A 16,613-nucleotide genomic window follows, 5' to 3' on the forward strand; every position below is an offset into this window, starting at 1 on the left:
TTAATCAAATAGCTGCTCTTGGCAGTTTGTAACTTGAAGTATGCATGAAACTGCTTTCATGCCATAGGAGTAAAAGGGGGCTGATCTGATCCTGATTTTTAGAAGATTTTCAGGATAGAGCTGGTGAGATATAAGTCTGTTTGCCTCACTGCAGACATGGCAATAAATTTATCCTAGTGAACACACAAGTAAATGCAGTGACTGGAGGAGGAAGATGGACTCTGCACTGTTTGCAAGAGGGAGTGATACTTAATAAATCTTACCAAGCTCTTAAAAAATGCCAAAAAGTGCAGACATTAAACTCATCTGGTTGGATCCAATTGTTTGGATGAAGCCAGACTAATTCTGTTTGCCTGTGTTTCAGGTGGTGGTTGCCAGTTTCAGATTGTCCCTTGGTTTTCTATGTTGGCCACTGTCCTGCTATCGAGCCTGGACCTCTGATCTCATGCTATTTAACTTGTTTGAAAATACAGAACCAAGTATAAAAAAAATTAGTAGTTAACTAGCTGAAAGTTTCTGGAGCCTGGCACAGATACATTAAAGTTACTGTTTCACATAAGTGTGTTGTGGATTCTGTAGCTATTTCAGGGGCGTCGCTAGGAATCCTGTAGTTTGAAATTACTGGATAATTATAAGTCAGTTTGTTTAAATGTATGTTTTAATGCCTAATTATCTCCTTAATTTGTGTTGAAGGCATAAAATTTATGTGTGTATATGAACTTTCGCTTGCTCAGATTGCATTTCTTCTAATTGTTTCAAATCTTGGATAAGATGAAGCCTCAGTGATTCTGGGGAGGTTTGTGTGACAGAAATCAAAGGCTGTAAATCGCATTTGGTGCATTGCTGTGCTGTGGAAGATAGAGATAAGGGAAGAAATAAAAATAATTAACAATATTTTGGCTGTTGAATTTTGTGATACTGTCACTCATATGCCCAGAAGATAAGAGAGACAACTCTTTGTTCTTGATTAGGTCTTACATGTTGTGGTTTTAGTTTTTTCTGTAGTATACAGTCTGGCTTGTTTACTCTTGGGGGTGGGGGGTGAAGAGCTCTGTTTTGTCCTGTGAGTGTTGCTACTGTTCATAATCTGATATCAAGGATTATACCTTAAGAAGGTTCTTCCAGGTTGCCACTTGGAGACTGTCCATTATTAGGATTAGGTAGACACAGTGAGGCTGCAGGTATCTGTTTAACAGGGGCATATTGTGCTCATTTCAGATGCTTCAGGATAGATACATGAGCTACCAAGATCAGTGTTTTTATTTACCTGCAACTTAGATCAATTGCTTGGCATCTCTTTGGTAAGTTTAATTTAATAGGTGTTATTCAAATCACAGAATCTGTTAAGAGAGACTTTCCATCTACGTGTAACCAAGATTGTTACCTCTGATTTATATTTTTGATCCTCTAGAACACGAGTATCTTGGAAAAGCATATGTTACATTTTAGAAAGGTAGAGGAAGAATACTGGCAGTTACTGCCATGCAGGTAACATTTCACTGTTTTAATGTAGAGTGAAAATGACCACTAAAAACGAGTCTCTAAATCCCCAGATACAGGAAAGGTACAGTGCACCAGTTTAGTAAAACTCTAAAGGTGCTTGTGGTTGTCTAAGTAATGATTCCAGACTCTTGTTTGGATCATGGTTTTTTATTCAGCTTCATAATATGTTTACCAAGAAATTATAGGTGCAGCCCCCTTATCTATGAGGAAAATGAAAGTAGAGTCCAAATAACTAATTAGAGTGTAGTGAAATGCAAGAATGAAACCTAGGTCTTGCAAATACCCTTCAAACACTTTCTATTAGTGCCCAAGACTTGAATGTGAAATTGGTAGGGTAAACTGTGAAGTTACTTGAAGCAATAAGTTCTCCTCATGGATTTCTTTTTAAAATCTAAGTTATTCTTCCTCTCTTTTCCTATGTTGAGGCTTCTATCACTACTTTTGTTACCTACCTCAATTTTGCATGTTTTTTTATGGGCAGTGACATCTTAGCATAAAACTTGGGTTTGTATGTTGTACACAAGGTGATTCAGAATTCTTTCTTGATACAAGTGAAGCTTTGTTTAAAATTAGGCAGAATAGGCTATGCAGTATAGGTCTGCTTTTGTACAATCGGAATTAAAGCAACTGTTCTTTACCTTCAACCTTCTTGGGATGCACTGTGGTGTTGAAGGTGGAGTTGGATGTTTCCTGTCGACAATAGTTGCATGTAGTGCCGAGATGTACTAAAATGTATCATCGAGCTATAAAAAAGTTCAAAATGCTGCAACTTTAAATGCTAAAAATACCTTAATTTCCTTAATTTTTATGGTAGTGTTTCTTCTGTAAAACAAAATAAATTTACTTGCTGAGTTTCTGGTGGTACCACGCAGATGTAGGCAGGCTTCATGTAGCTCTGTAGGGGTAAGCAGATGTGGGATGGTATTCCTGAAGCTCTGGCGTTTTATCACAAATCATGCTAACAGATATGAAAGGGACACTACTTACTTCAGTATCTATCTTGTGATCACTTGAGATGTTGTAGGACGTCTGCTTTTCTGTGTAAATTTCTTTAGGCAAACTGGAGATTAGGCTATGTTCTATATCTGTGTATGTTTTTTCTAAATTCTGTTGTGGACCAAGAAAGGGAAGACCAATGTTTCAGGCAGAGTAAGCAGACAAATATTTGTACGTGTATTTTGTGTTTTTATCTAAGAAAAATACCTCTGTGTGTGGTTTGTGTATGGTAGACCATAGAGCAAAATAAGGAAACAGCCACTGCTTCTCTACAACCTGGATACCATATGCAACCTGTTAATAATATGCTTTTAATGTATAGCTGATTGGATTGGGAGAAACTTTGTGAAGAGGTTAGTAGGATTTGTTTAACAAACATGACATGACTGTACTAGATATGTTTTACATCAGTCTTTGAAAAATAAAAGTGAAAAATTGGAGGGGAAAAAATGTTTTAAGAATATTGGAAAGCACAAGAACTGTACATTTTGGTGGATTCCAAATGACTTTAAGTAATGTAATTCCATAAACATAATGTCTGTGCTTATGGTGGAAGAAGCTTTTTGTAAACCTGGTTGTTTAAGGCCTGTGTGTTGGCAGTTTTTGGAAAGGCATAATCCCTCTGTGTATCACAGAGGGATGAATTACTATGAAAGGATACCTGTTATTAATGGTGGTATTTTTTTCTCTATACTGATTTGGTTTTACAAGTGGCATCTTCTGGTGTCTCCAAGCAGGTGTGTTCTACTCTAAATTGTAAAATGCTTTTAGAGCTGGAGAGTTAAAAGGGACTTACAATATATATAGACTATAAAATGAAGGTGGTTTATTATGTAATAGTGGATCAGTTACTGTCTTGAAGACTGCAAGCAGGAATTATGTGAATGTTCTTAAATGTGAATTAAAGGAGATTATTTTTTAATTATTTCTCTTAACTAATTCTCTGAGTAATTCATCTTGTGAATTATGTTAGCTCCAAAATACAACTTCTCGCTGTTTAATCAAAAACTTGTGTCACTTGGGGCTTCTTGAAGAAAAATGACTTAACTGGTATTACCCATGATACTTCCTCTTGAGATGCTTCTGCAAGTTCTTGGCTTCAGTGATGTATCTCATTTAACAGTAACGCTGTTTCTGTAACAGTGATGTAAGTGTTTCTCAAAAGACCAAAGAGTTGTAGTTTGAAGGAGAAGTTGTATGATGGGACCTATTACAAAACATGTTGGCTTTTTCTTCTCATCCTTGCCTTACTATTAGAAAAGGGTTTTTGGTTAATGTTTGAGTCTCATAACATAAGATCTGAGTCACTCACAAGAATTTGATCTTTCCTATGTCACTTTAATGATGAAAACTCATCTCTTTTATAGAGAGGGTTTATTTAATTGCAAGACATTGCAGTAGTTCAATCAGTCATGCTGATGATCTTTGGTATTAATTCCAACTTTCTTATGGGCTAATTAAAATTCCTTGCTTTTGTTATCTCCATAAGATATCCTGTTTCTTTTTATTCTAGGTTATTTACTTTCTAGAAGAGAGGGTCAAGCAGGATCCCCTGAAAAGCCATTGTCTGATCTGGGTCGTCTCTCCTACTTGGCTTATTGGAAAAGTGTCATATTGGAATACCTGAACTGCCACCATGAAAAACAAATCAGCATCAAAGGGATGAGCCGAGCTACTGGAATGTGTCCACACGATATTGCCACAACCCTGCAGCAACATAGCATGATAGATAAAAGAGAAGATAGGTCAGTGAATCTTGTAAAAAATTTTTAAAACTAAGACAAAACATTCTCTACTTGAAAAACAGTTGATGTGAAAAATGTCTGTGTAAAAGTTTGCCATTAAAATGAGTGATAACCATCTTACCATAGAGGTCAGTGCAGATGGGTCTTACATACAGAGCTTTTCTTCCCAGGGATTCTTTGGATGCTCTTTCATGTTAATGGTTACTAGATGTGGCCAGCTCAAAACATTTTCAGTTAAGAGCTTTTTTTCATTCAGTATAATCTTCCCTAAGTGTTCCCAGCTCTTGCTGTGCAAATATTTTGTTTGAATACCAGTAAGAGAAAAAATGGTGTTTGTGGGTGGCAGTCTCTCTTTCCACACCTCCTCTTTCAATCATTGCTGAATTCACATAAACCATGGGATCAGATCAACTCTACAGGAAGTGCTCCTGCTCAAGGTACTGGTAATACAAGTTTCTGTTTAATGTTATGATCAATGTTGAAAGTCAGTGCACTGAGAAGGTGAGTTCCTGTTTTGTGAATATCTTTTCTTCATGCTCTTGATGGGTATTTTAGAACTTTTCTGGGTTGTTGTTCTTGTTTGGTCTTTTTCTTTCCATAAAATGTCTTAAATGGCTTTCAATGGTATTTGTGTTTCTGAAGATGATCTTAATTCTTTATGGATGTTCCAATCATAGAAACTTTAGAATGAAGCAAAGCTGCCTTACAAACATTGTCCTGCCAAAACAATAAAATTAAATTCAGGAAAAGTTCAGCCTCAGTAATTTTTATGTGTCCCAGCACTAGTATTCAAAAGTAGTAATTTTTGAACCAGTAAGAATGCAAGTCTTCAAAAAAGATTGGTTTACAAGATGGAGTATGAGAGTAGTAAGAGGAGTGCTGGCATTGCCTTAAGCCTCTTCTGGAGTACTTAGTTATGGACAACCTGAGGACAAATGTATTTCAAGGGAAGTTTTTCCTACATGTAGTGAAGTAGAAGTTTGTCACAATTCTGGAAAAGAGTTCTGGATCTGATTTCTTTTTTTAAACTTTGTTTTTCACTGAATGTTGTTACTTCACCAACCTGATTTTTAAAGCGCTTGAAATGCTTGCTACTCGTTGTTTAGAATTGTGTAGTTGTTTGTAACAGGGGAGTTTGATGGGTTATGTGCTAATATATTAGCATACTGTGCTATTTTATTAGTCTTTACCCACTTTCGATATGCCACTTCATAGTAATTGGAAGGTCATGTTGTACTTCATTAGCACAGGACTAAAGTATATTTGTATGCATCATTAGAAAACCTGTGCTTCTGACTTGCTTTCTTGTCCCGTTCACTTATGTCTTCAGCTGTAACATTATGCCTTTCTCACTCTTGACTTGATGATCCGCAGAGTTTTCTATGTTTGTATGTAATATTAAAATTAGAAATTGTTCTGGCAGTGATTGAATTGCCAACACTAAACCTCTTGAATTAGGTTTAGGGTAGTCAACTATAAAACCTTTACTTTGCTCTCTGTTGCCCTAGTGATGGTTAATATTGAGCTTTCACTTCATAAACTGTTGTTCCTTCACTTCCTCTCAGTAAACAGTCAGTAGTGTAGGGATGTTATCACTGTGTGTAAGCTGGATTATTAGAAGTATTTTTAGTTTGATGGATTCTTTCATTTACCCATATTTTTTCACAGGTTGTTTTGCAAAAGGATGTCAACTATAGAAAAGCTGTTGCAGGTGATCCCTTTCTAAACTAAATTACTGTTTATTTGATTGTAGATTTGTAATTATTAGAAGGGAAAAGCTGATTTCAAGTCACATGGAGAAACTGAAAGCAAATCCACGCATCAATGAAGTAGATCCCGAAAGCTTGAGATGGACTCCTTTGTTAGTTCCTAATGCTGCAGTTTCTGAAGAAGAGAGGGAAGCAGAAAAGGAGGTAATATCAGAGATATCTTCTGAATTTCTCTTCCTTTGGCTTTTCATAACTCTGAATAATCAACATTAGACTGTCTTAAATAAAGCAGATTTAGCTTTGACCACTACATATTGCTATTGCAATGCAGAATTTTTGGAAGCTGTGCAGCAACACATGGTAACTTTGGGGGAATGCATATGAAAATTTAAAATGTGAATCACTTGTCATGGAGCTGTATTTATCACTCTTGAGGTAGTCAAAGAGCATGTAATCAGATCAAATTTGGTGCAGAGCTCAGGGGCTGCACTTTCAATCGATTCTTTGTGTTCTCAACTTGCTCAAAGTGATCCAGTCAGTGGGCATGTAATGTAGTGCTAAAGGACTTAAATCAATTCGCTGCATCATTAATAGTGCTAAATATCCCATGAAATGCAATCTTCTTTGGTTTGTTATCTGTTAACTGTTGTAAAGGAGCAACTAGATGATTCAGCTGAAATGTTGTTGCTAGGTTAGCCAGCAGTGCTAATCAGGGTTGACTTATTTTAACTATTTAGCTGAATGCAAAGGATATGGCTAAGTAAATGCTGTTTCAGTGACCTGTTATTTTAACCTCAACCCTTCAGGCTGAGCGTCTTATGGAACAAGCTAGCTGCTGGGAAAAGGAAGAGCAAGAAATATTCTCCACAAGAACTAATAGTAGGCAATCACCTGCAAAAGTACAATCTAAAAATAAATATTTGCGATCTCCAGAAAGTGTGGCCGTGGTGGGGGAGCGAGGGCAGTGCACAGAACAATCTAAGGAGAGCAGTGAGGAGGATGGCGGGGATGAGAATCAGCAGAGTTCGCCTCCCCGGCTGACCAAGCCCCAGTCGCTGGCCATGAAGAGAAAGGTGTGTTACCTTAGTGCTTCATTCAAAGCCATTTGTCTCTGATTTCAATCAAATCCTTGCCATCAAAGTAATAACCTGCTTTTTTGCAGACATTTATTAGACTGTTTTAATCCTTTATGTGTTATCTGAACACTTAACTACTCCTCTCCCCTCTTTTCTGCACTTCATCCAGTTTTTATCTTTTGGATTTTCCACAGAACTATAAAATACTAGTGACATAAAAAATCAGAATTTTCTGTTAATTTTTAAACTAGAGATTGCCCTCTGGTGTTTGGCATTGGTATTGGTTCCATATCTTAAATGGTTCTTTCTTTTTTTGTATTAAGATGGAGTCCAGCTTGTGGGGTTTGTCTTTTTGGGTTTTTTTAATATAGGAGCTCCTAAAAGGGAAGTACTGTTTTTCAAAAGAAATGTTGTTAAAACAGAAGGAGGTTTTTTACCCTATTCTTCGAATTTAAATGTTAAATTCTGGTTACTGCCATGTTTGCACTAATTTTTTAATTTCCTTTAAAAATCAACTCTTTGAGTTGCTTAAATTAGTAAACTTAAGAATCCCAAAATTTTAAAGCACTCACCTTTATATTTAGGTATCTCTGGTGAGAATTAGGAAGTTGGATTGTCCCTTTGGTTATACTTTGTGAGCTTACTTTAAAGTAACCATAAATCTCTGAGAACGTATAATAATAGGAAAACAAAATCTTGAACAGTTTTTTTTTAATAGCAGCCAACTGTGGGATGCTTGAGGTGCACTTCTTCGATGTTATCTCTTTTTCTGTGTACCTAGTTATTTCTAAAACTAGCAGAAACCCAAAATATAGAAGAATAAGCTTTGGTACGTGTGAAGGTTGTTGTGGAATTATAAATTTACAGAGGAAAAATGTGTGAGTGCAATTTATGTAACAGTGCTATGAATATTATTTGACAGAAGAAGGTAAAAGACACTTCAATATAAAGAAAATTCTAGTCTTCATTTTCACTTACAGAAAGGTTTGTATGTATATGTATTTTAACTGTTTAGACATTTTACTTTTAGATTCTGTCTACATTGGAATTTGATGCCATGTCAGGTGTTTTTTTGAATAAGTAAATGGATTATTATAAAGTTGCTCTACAAAAATTCATGTCCAGAATCAGTTAATGAACAGGAATGTAGGAAGAGTTTGATTTGTGGAATTATTTTTCAGAGACCCTTCATACTGAAAAAGAAAAGGGGCCGTAAGCGCAGAAGGATAAACAGCAGTGTTACAACAGAGACAATTTCTGAAACAACCGAGGTGTTGAATGAACCATTTGATAACTCAGATGAAGAGCGTGCCATGCCACAGCTGGAACCCACCTGTGAGATGGATGGAGAAGATGATGACTTGAAGCCTGTGATTAGAAAAGCTTTTGAGTATCAACCTGGGCAACAGAAACAGGAGGAAGAAGAGCAGAACAAGGAGGAGAAAGATACTCATTGTTACAGGCGTGATGAAAATTGTACAGGTAAACTTAAAATGTTCTCACATCTTCACAAAAATAATTTTGTTGGGTTGCCTTCAAAAGAAGTGTTTCTTTTTGTCATGCATCTGGAAATTTTTAATGAGATGTATTTAGCTGTTGTTATTATTATAATCATTTGCTTTTTGTGTTCAGGAAACAAACCTTATCCAGTCTGAGGCCTTGAAGTTCTTGTCATATTGTCAAAAACAACTTCTATGTCCCTACAGCAGGGCATTTCACTCAACAGTGCAAAGGGTATCACTGGAATATTGTCCACTATAGTTTTTGAATCAGTGGTAAAGGATACAAACAAAAAGTAACAAAGTATTTGATTTACACAAACATCTCTCTATTCAGTATTGTTGGTAATTCAGTGAAATGTTTGGTGCTTCTATGGCATAATATATCCTCAGCACCAGGATCCTGTTTTATTTCCCCACAAAAGAGACAAATTTAACTGTGTCCTTTCAAAGCTGCTTTTCTAGTTTGATTTCAAGGATATTTCCGGTCAGAAAAATTAATGGATGGATAGTGAAACTACTAACAATCTATTCTGAATGTACACTCTTCCCTTGACCTCCTGGCCCTCAAATTATGCTTATCAGTTTTAATTCCAGAATGAATGACTAGACTCAGGTCTGTGTATTTTCTCTAAGAGGCCAGTAGCTACTACTTCAGTATTTTTGTAATTGTTTGGGAAGTTCCATCCTTGTTATCCTCAGTGAGGGATCGGGGCAGATTTCTATTTCAAACAGCTGTTGTGTGATGTGGTACATTAGAATATTACCACTTTTTCCAGCTTCTCAAGAGAAACTATTTAAACTAATAGTAGCAAGTTCCAGCTCTGTCCCAGTGGTCAGGTTTGCACAGTTTTATGTAGACTGGTGTTTTTTATTTGCCCGTGAACCACGTCATCACAATATAGAAGTATCACTGAAGCCATTACACTCTCAAGTGCAACATGTTATATCTTGATAATTTTCCTTTTTTTCTGGAGTATGTGTAGGTGGTATCTGCAGAGAAATGAAAGAGGTGAATCTGTTTGGGTTCTTTTTTTTTTTTAGTCAATGGATTAGTTTCGTTTTCTGATGCACTGTATGTGTAATTTTCATTATCTTTTGCCTTCTATCATCTCTTGCGAACCATGTAATGAGATGTTGCCCATGAGAAAGTACTAGATTGAGCCGTCTTTTGTTCAGTATTGGTATTAAAAGATTATTATATATTTTTTATGGTTTGTCCTCCAGAATGGTCAAAGAGGAAACTCAAGACTTTCATGTCATTACTGTCAAAAAAGATGAATGTGTGTTAGATCAATGTCTATATAAAGTGAAGGCATACTTCTATTCTAAAACCAAAGGTGGAAAATCAAGTATTTGGACAGTATTTGCTTTAGTTTACATGTCTTGTCATTTAAATCTCTGGGATTTTTCTAATGTATAAATGGTGGTTCTGATAGGGTCTGTTAAAAGGCCACCAAACCTTAACATAACTGTGTAGTATGTTTGAGCTGTAGATACTACATCCCATGAAATGCAATGTGTTTTGAGACCTGTTTATAACTTTTGTTTTATATTTTCTTAATGCATTTTGAGTTTATAAATTATTTTCAGGTTTATATTGGAAAATATTGATTAGTCTGCAAGCTAAGACTTTTTTTTTTTTTGTCTCTATTACCTCCAAAGATACTACAGAGGATGTAGCTGTGTTGGAAGAAAGCACTAAAGACAATCTTGAACCTTTAAAGAGTAAGCAGGGTTGGCCCAAAGGAGTTAAACGTGGTCCATCTAAATGGAGGCAAAGCAAAGAAAGAAAACCGGGCTTTAAGCTTAATTTGTACACTCCACCTGAGACTCCCATGGAGCCTGACTATCAGGTGCAGGTGGAGGAACAAAAGGAAGTAGCTGAAGACAAGCCCTGTTCAGTTCCTGCTGTTACAGAGGAAGCTATTAAAGAACCTCCTGAAGCACTGCCACCACCAGATGATGAGGTGAAAGAAGTAGAACCTGAACCTCTGCACCCACCCAGTGAACCCTTTGAAAAACAAGAAAATGATGCTATGAAAGCTGGGGAAGAGGAAAGGAGCATAGAGGAAGATGGAATCAATTCAAAAGATCAAGAAAAAGACAAAGCAGAAGAAGTTTTTGTGCAGAAAGAGGAGTCTGTGCATTTGGATGATCAGGAGGAAGAGGAGGAGGAGGATGAAGAACCTTCTCACAATGAAGATCATGATGCAGATGATGAAGATGATAGTCACATGGGTTCAACAGAAGTGGAGAAAGAGGAATTGCCTGGTGAAGCTTTCAAAGAAATGCTGGAAACTCAACAATCTTTTTTAGACGTAAATGTTCAAACTGGTAATTCAAATCAGGAGGAGTTAATGGATTGTGGTGTTGACCTTGCAGCTGATGAGTGTGCAAGTGACCAGAAAGAACTTGCTACAGATTCAGACCCAGTACCTGAATCTGATGATGATCATGTAGACAACAACCAGGACCAAAAAGCTGGTGAAGAATTACATTCCGATTTCAAGGGAGAAAGTACTGAGACCATGGAGATTGACTCAGAGACCGTTCAGGCAGTACAGTCCCTAACCCAGGAAACAAGTGAACATGAAGATACATTTCAGGACTGTGCAGAGACTCAAGAGGCCTGTAGAAGTTTGCAGAACTATGCCCACAACGACCAAAGTCCCCAGATGACCACACTGGATGACTGTCAGCAGTCTGACCACAGCAGCCCAGTTTCATCTGTGCACTCTCATCCCAGCCAGTCAGTTCGTTCTGTTAATAGTCCAAATGTTGCTCCTTTAGAGAACAGCTATGCTCAGATCAGCCCAGATCAAAGTGCCATTTCTGTGCCATCTCTGCAGAACATGGAGACCAGCCCAATGATGGATGTTCCCTCAGTTTCTGATCATTCACAGCAAGTTGTGGATAGTGGGTTCAGTGACTTAGGAAGTATTGAGAGCACAACAGAAAACTATGAAAACCCAAGCAGTTACGATTCTACAATGGGGAGCAGTATCTGTGGAAACAACTCTTCTCAAAACAGTTGCTCATACAGCAGCCTTACGTCTAGTAACCTAACACAGAGTAGCTGTGCAGTGACCCAGCAGATTTCTAACATTAATGGGAGCTGCAGTATGATGCAACAAGCAAACATCAATTCTCCTCCCACTTGTAATGTAAAATCTCCCCAAGGTTGTGTTGTTGAAAGGCCTCCAAGTGGCAACCAACAGTTATCCCAGTGCAGCATGGCTGCTAATTTCACTCCACCTATGCAGTTGACTGAAATCCCCGAGACTAGCAATGCCAACATTGGATTATATGAAAGAATGGGGCAGAGTGAATTTGGAGCAGGGCATTACTCACAGCCATCTGCCACCTTCAGCCTTGCTAAACTGCAACAGTTAACTAATACGCTTATGGATCATTCTTTGCCTTACAGCCATTCAGCTGCTGTAACTTCCTATGCAAACAGTGCCTCTTTGTCTGCCCCCTTAAGTAACACGGGGCTTGTTCAGCTTTCTCAGTCTCCACATGCTGTTCCTGGAGGACCCCAAGCACAGGCTACCATGACCCCTCCCCCTAACCTTACTCCTCCTCCCATGAATTTGCCACCTCCCCTTTTGCAGCGTAATATGACTTCATCGAATATTGGAATATCCCACACCCAAAGACTGCAGACTCAGATGGCCAGCAAAGGTCATGTCTCTGTAAGAACCAAATCCACACCTCTGCCACCTGCTGCTGCAGCCCATCAGCCCCAGATTTATGGGCGAGCTTCACAGACTGTGGCCATGCAAGGGCCCGCACGGACCTTAACGATGCAGCGTGGCATGAACATGAGTGTAAATTTGATGCCAGCCCCTGCTTATAATGTCAATTCAGTGAACATGAACATGAACACCCTTAACGCTATGAATGGTTACAGTATGTCCCAGCCAATGATGAATAGTGGGTATCACAGTAATCATGGGTATATGAATCAAACCCCTCAGTACCCTATGCAGATGCAGATGGGAATGATGGGAACTCAGCCATATGCACAGCAGCCAATGCAGACAGCACCCCACAGTAACATGATGTACACTCCCCCGGGCCACCACGGCTACATGAACACAGGCATGTCCAAGCAGTCTCTCAATGGCTCCTACATGAGGAGGTAGGCCCTGGCAGAGACACGCTACCCAACTGGCGTATGGCATTGATCTGCACAAATACCTTTGGAGAGTACGATTTCAAAACCAGCAATTGGTGTGAATGCAAAAACATTTGTTGGCACCATTTAAAAGCTGTATGCAGCAGAAAGCCTTATACAAGTTTTTCTTTATTTCATGCTTTGTTGGTTTTTTTCTTTTTCTTTTCTTTAGTTTCATTTTGTTCTGTTTTGGGGTTTTTTGTTTATTTTTTAACATTGTGAGATTTAACTTCTCTTTGGGGGGAATTAGGTGGTTTTCCATTTTTTGTTTATTTCATTGAGCTTGAAGTTCTCTGGAAAGGAAGAACTCTTTCTATGAACTGCAATTACACAGCAGCTGATGGTTCAGAGCCATTTTATGTGCCTGCTCCCATTAAAAATGTGGATAAATAGACTCCAAAACTATCAGACAGTACTGGATCATGAGCTTTTTCTCTCTCCTTTCCCCACATGTAAATGCCTTTTAGCAGTTCTTTTATTGTATTATTTTGTTTCTGAAGGTGACACTTCTGCATGCCGCTAATGTCTTTGTTAGTGACAGTGCATTTTGTAGTACTGTACAAGTGTTGTGCTTAACAGTAAGCCATTTCTTAATTTTTTTGCCTTGATTAGGTTACCCTAGTTTGAGGGGTAAAAAAACCAGAACTATATTTTTGTTAATTATAAAACTTGTAAAAATAATAAAAAAAAAAGCTGCAAAAGCTATTCACATTTTGGTTAGTTCAAAGGGTTTTATTGCTGTATGTTTAGTGTAAAGTTGAGACTCTTTTCCATTTTTGTGACCAGTTTCTTTGGGGCTGGGTAGGAAAAAAGGCAGCTTTCTGTTTTATAAAAACTTATGTTTTTTTGTTGATTGAAACATCTCAGTGTTTATTTGTCAAGTTTTGAAACATTTTCGTATATGTCCAAATACTTGGCAGGATTTAAAAAAAAAGTAGTGAATTTGGTGTAAAGTTGCTATTTTATGGAAATGCCTCTAACTTTACATTTTCATTCCATCTGTAGATTTTTCTATCTTTATAAAATATTGGAGTTATTTTTTAAGGGAAAAAATAGAGCAGTAGCGTGTGAATAGCTCAAACTAAGCTTACAGATCGCATGTAAAAAGGCAAAAGTTATTTGTGTCTGTTTATATTGCTTCCTTTTTTGTAGCCTTTGTACCTGTACAGAGTGACTGTAAGGGCCGAACAGAAGAGGCTTGATACATGTAAAAATAGGACCCAGTGACACTCTTGTATTTATCTGTTATCTTTTTAGTCAGTCACTTAAAAAAATACCCACAAAAGACCCACCCAAGCAACAAAAATAAAAACTGCAAAAAACTACACCCCCCCCAAGCTGTACATTTTAACATAAAATAAATTATGATGAGCCATTTTTAGCCTCTTGTGTCTTGTCATAGTTTGATGTTGCATGGGAATTACCTCCTGAAACAGTGTTTGTTACAGTGCTCTCACGTGCTTGATCTAAAGCCCATTACAGTTGGTGGCGTTTGGATTAGGCTGTTTAGAGCTTAAGTGTAGGTTACTCATCATAATTGCATACACCCTGTGAAAATAAAGAATACTTAAGATTATTTTTTTAATAATCTTAATAAAATATTGAATATATAGGTATTTAATGCCTTACAAGGTTGTCAATATTTAATGTATGAAATTTCTTTCCTACAGAAGGTGTGAATATATATATATATCTATATAAAAGGATATATGATAGTAACAGACATGGTGTTTGAACTGTATTTTAATGATAGAATTGTAATCTCTTCCTTTGTCATTGTTGCTGGGTGACAAGATGATGCAAATTCTGCATTAAATGTATGGGTTCTGTGTATATGCATGTATGTGGGCACACACAAACATACACAGACATGAGCACTTCTCATGTAGCAACAGAAGGTCTGTTAAAGACAAGAAGGCTGTCTCTATGTGATCTCGCGAGTGGACAAATTTAAATGTGAGATGTGTGAACCTACATCAGAAAAAGTCCTTGTAATAATTTTTCAGAATGCTTCTAATGTGAATCTTGCCACTGTCCTGCAGTAAGGTTACTAGTTAGGGTGAAAGAGTGGCCATCTTGAATGAAATCTGTCCCCATTCCAGTATGTAAAATAGCTTTAAAGGTAATATCTCATATATCTTAAAGAAATGTGAATTTCTTTAAATAAAACCATTACTGTGTGGTGGTGCCAAATCAAGAAATTGATACTACAGATTCATGTGCATGACCTGTTGAGTTTTAATACAATGGAGCAGCAGTCTAAAATAGTGAATCTGAATGAGAGCTAAAATTGCTCATCAAATGGTAACCTGGAATAACTTGTGTTTTAGGAGTTCCAAATACCTGATAAGGAGAGCACCATACAAGAAAGATCTTGGTTCATGCCCTTACATTGTCAAATTTGTTGATTGAAGGCAGAGTATTCATAGTACTTAAACTTTGTTTTCATCTTTACAAAGTAACTCACCTTTTTTATGCTTAAGAAAAGGAAAGTGGAACTTGATGCAGTTATGTGCAGCCTTCAGGTGTGTTTAGCTTTATGTTTTGTGATTTTTTATTTGTGTGTTTTTACAGTGAGTGAAAAAGGCATCTGGGTCTTTATCTGCTGCTGTTGTTTGAAGTTTTGAAGCCAGTAACATACAAGCAATTCAAACCTTCTTAACATTTCAGATATTTGCTAACCTGAAACAGCATCCTGACTCCAGCATATTGCTAAAATTCTGTATTTACAATATATGGGTTAAGAGTTGATTGGGAAATGATGTATAGGGTGTGCACAACAGGCAAGTTTCCAATATAATCTTGTTATCTCAGAATTTAATTCCTTTCAGGAGGACAAGGGACTATCCTACATCTTTTCCCATAACAACTGTTTAGCTGTGAATCGCATTATGGCACTAAAATGTCTGATAAATAAGAAGGTTGTTTCTTCCTTGACAGATGTACTTGTTCTCTGTATGTACCTTGCAGTGTCAGTTTTGACTGTGTGCTCTCGCACTATCCCAGAGGGGAATGTGCTCTTGGTTTTACTGTCTTCAAAAAATTCTTCACAGAATTGCAATAGATGATTCTTGTGACAGGCAAGAGGCTCTTTGGCCATGCACTCTATCAGAATGCTCCATGCCACTGGTGGCTGGCAAGAAGGAAATCAACTTGCCTTCTTCAGTGTGTGTGTTTCCTGCAGAGCTGGCTTGTAGCTGAGTCGGTGCTGCTGACACTTGTGAATCAGCAGCTTGCAAGAGCTGCCTCACTTTGTGAAAGTCATGTGTTCCAGAAGTTCTGCTTTTCTGATTTACTCTCATTAATTCTGGGAGAACAGTAGGCAAAAAAAAAAAAGCTGGGAAGTAAATGAAAAGTATGTTTACTTCAGAAGTGTTTAATTGGCACAGCTGTGCCAGCAGAGTCCTTCAGGCAAGACCTGGTTCTAGGAAAGATCCTTGTCTTTGGAGCAGGACATAGTTCATGTGGAAGCTGCCCAATGTCAGTTCTCCTGGAAGCTGCACTCAGCCCTTAGCAAAGACAGGAGTGGTAAGTGTTGTTATGCTCAGGCTGCCTGATCCCCCAGCAGTGGGCAAAATACAACCAGTTTTTTACTAACAGTGTAAGAATCTCTGATATAAGCAGAAACAAAAGACTGCTAAAGGTACTAATCTTCCATGTTAGATCACTGCCTATGTCTCTCAGTTTTATAAGCTGTTTAATTTGTCCATCTGGCAGAGGATGGTTGATGGAAACAAACTCCATTTATAACAGTATGGTAAATAGAAGGAATGGCCCTGGCAATTTTCTGTAGTGCTGAGGGTCATCAATTATGCATGTGAATCAATGACAAATCCTCTTTCACTTACAGCAGTCATCAAGCTCTCATGCTGGATACAAGAAAGAAGACAACTGTAGCTTGA

At 37.6% G+C, this 16,613-nt stretch overlaps 1 protein-coding gene across 6 annotated transcripts in view; it reads left to right on the forward strand.

Annotated features, from left to right (window-relative positions):
* The window catches only part of KAT6B (lysine acetyltransferase 6B), a 102,813-nt gene extending 88,721 nt beyond the window's left edge, over window positions 1-14,092 (forward strand). For all 6 annotated transcript variants that reach the window (XM_031062036.1, XM_031062049.1, XM_014309648.2 and 3 more), the window contains exons 13-17: window positions 4,013-4,244; window positions 5,998-6,157; window positions 6,760-7,026; window positions 8,211-8,511; window positions 10,194-14,092. In XM_031062036.1, the coding sequence (XP_030917896.1) occupies window positions 4,013-4,244; window positions 5,998-6,157; window positions 6,760-7,026; window positions 8,211-8,511; window positions 10,194-12,679 (3,446 nt within the window). In that variant the 3' untranslated portion in view covers window positions 12,680-14,092. The remainder of the gene's footprint in view (window positions 1-4,012; window positions 4,245-5,997; window positions 6,158-6,759; window positions 7,027-8,210; window positions 8,512-10,193) is intronic.
* Window positions 14,093-16,613: the final 2,521 nt, after the last annotated feature.

The sequence above is a fragment of the Geospiza fortis genome, unplaced genomic scaffold (genome assembly GCF_000277835.1).
Source record: "Geospiza fortis unplaced genomic scaffold, GeoFor_1.0 scaffold130, whole genome shotgun sequence".
Taxonomy (NCBI): Eukaryota; Metazoa; Chordata; class Aves; order Passeriformes; family Thraupidae; genus Geospiza; species Geospiza fortis.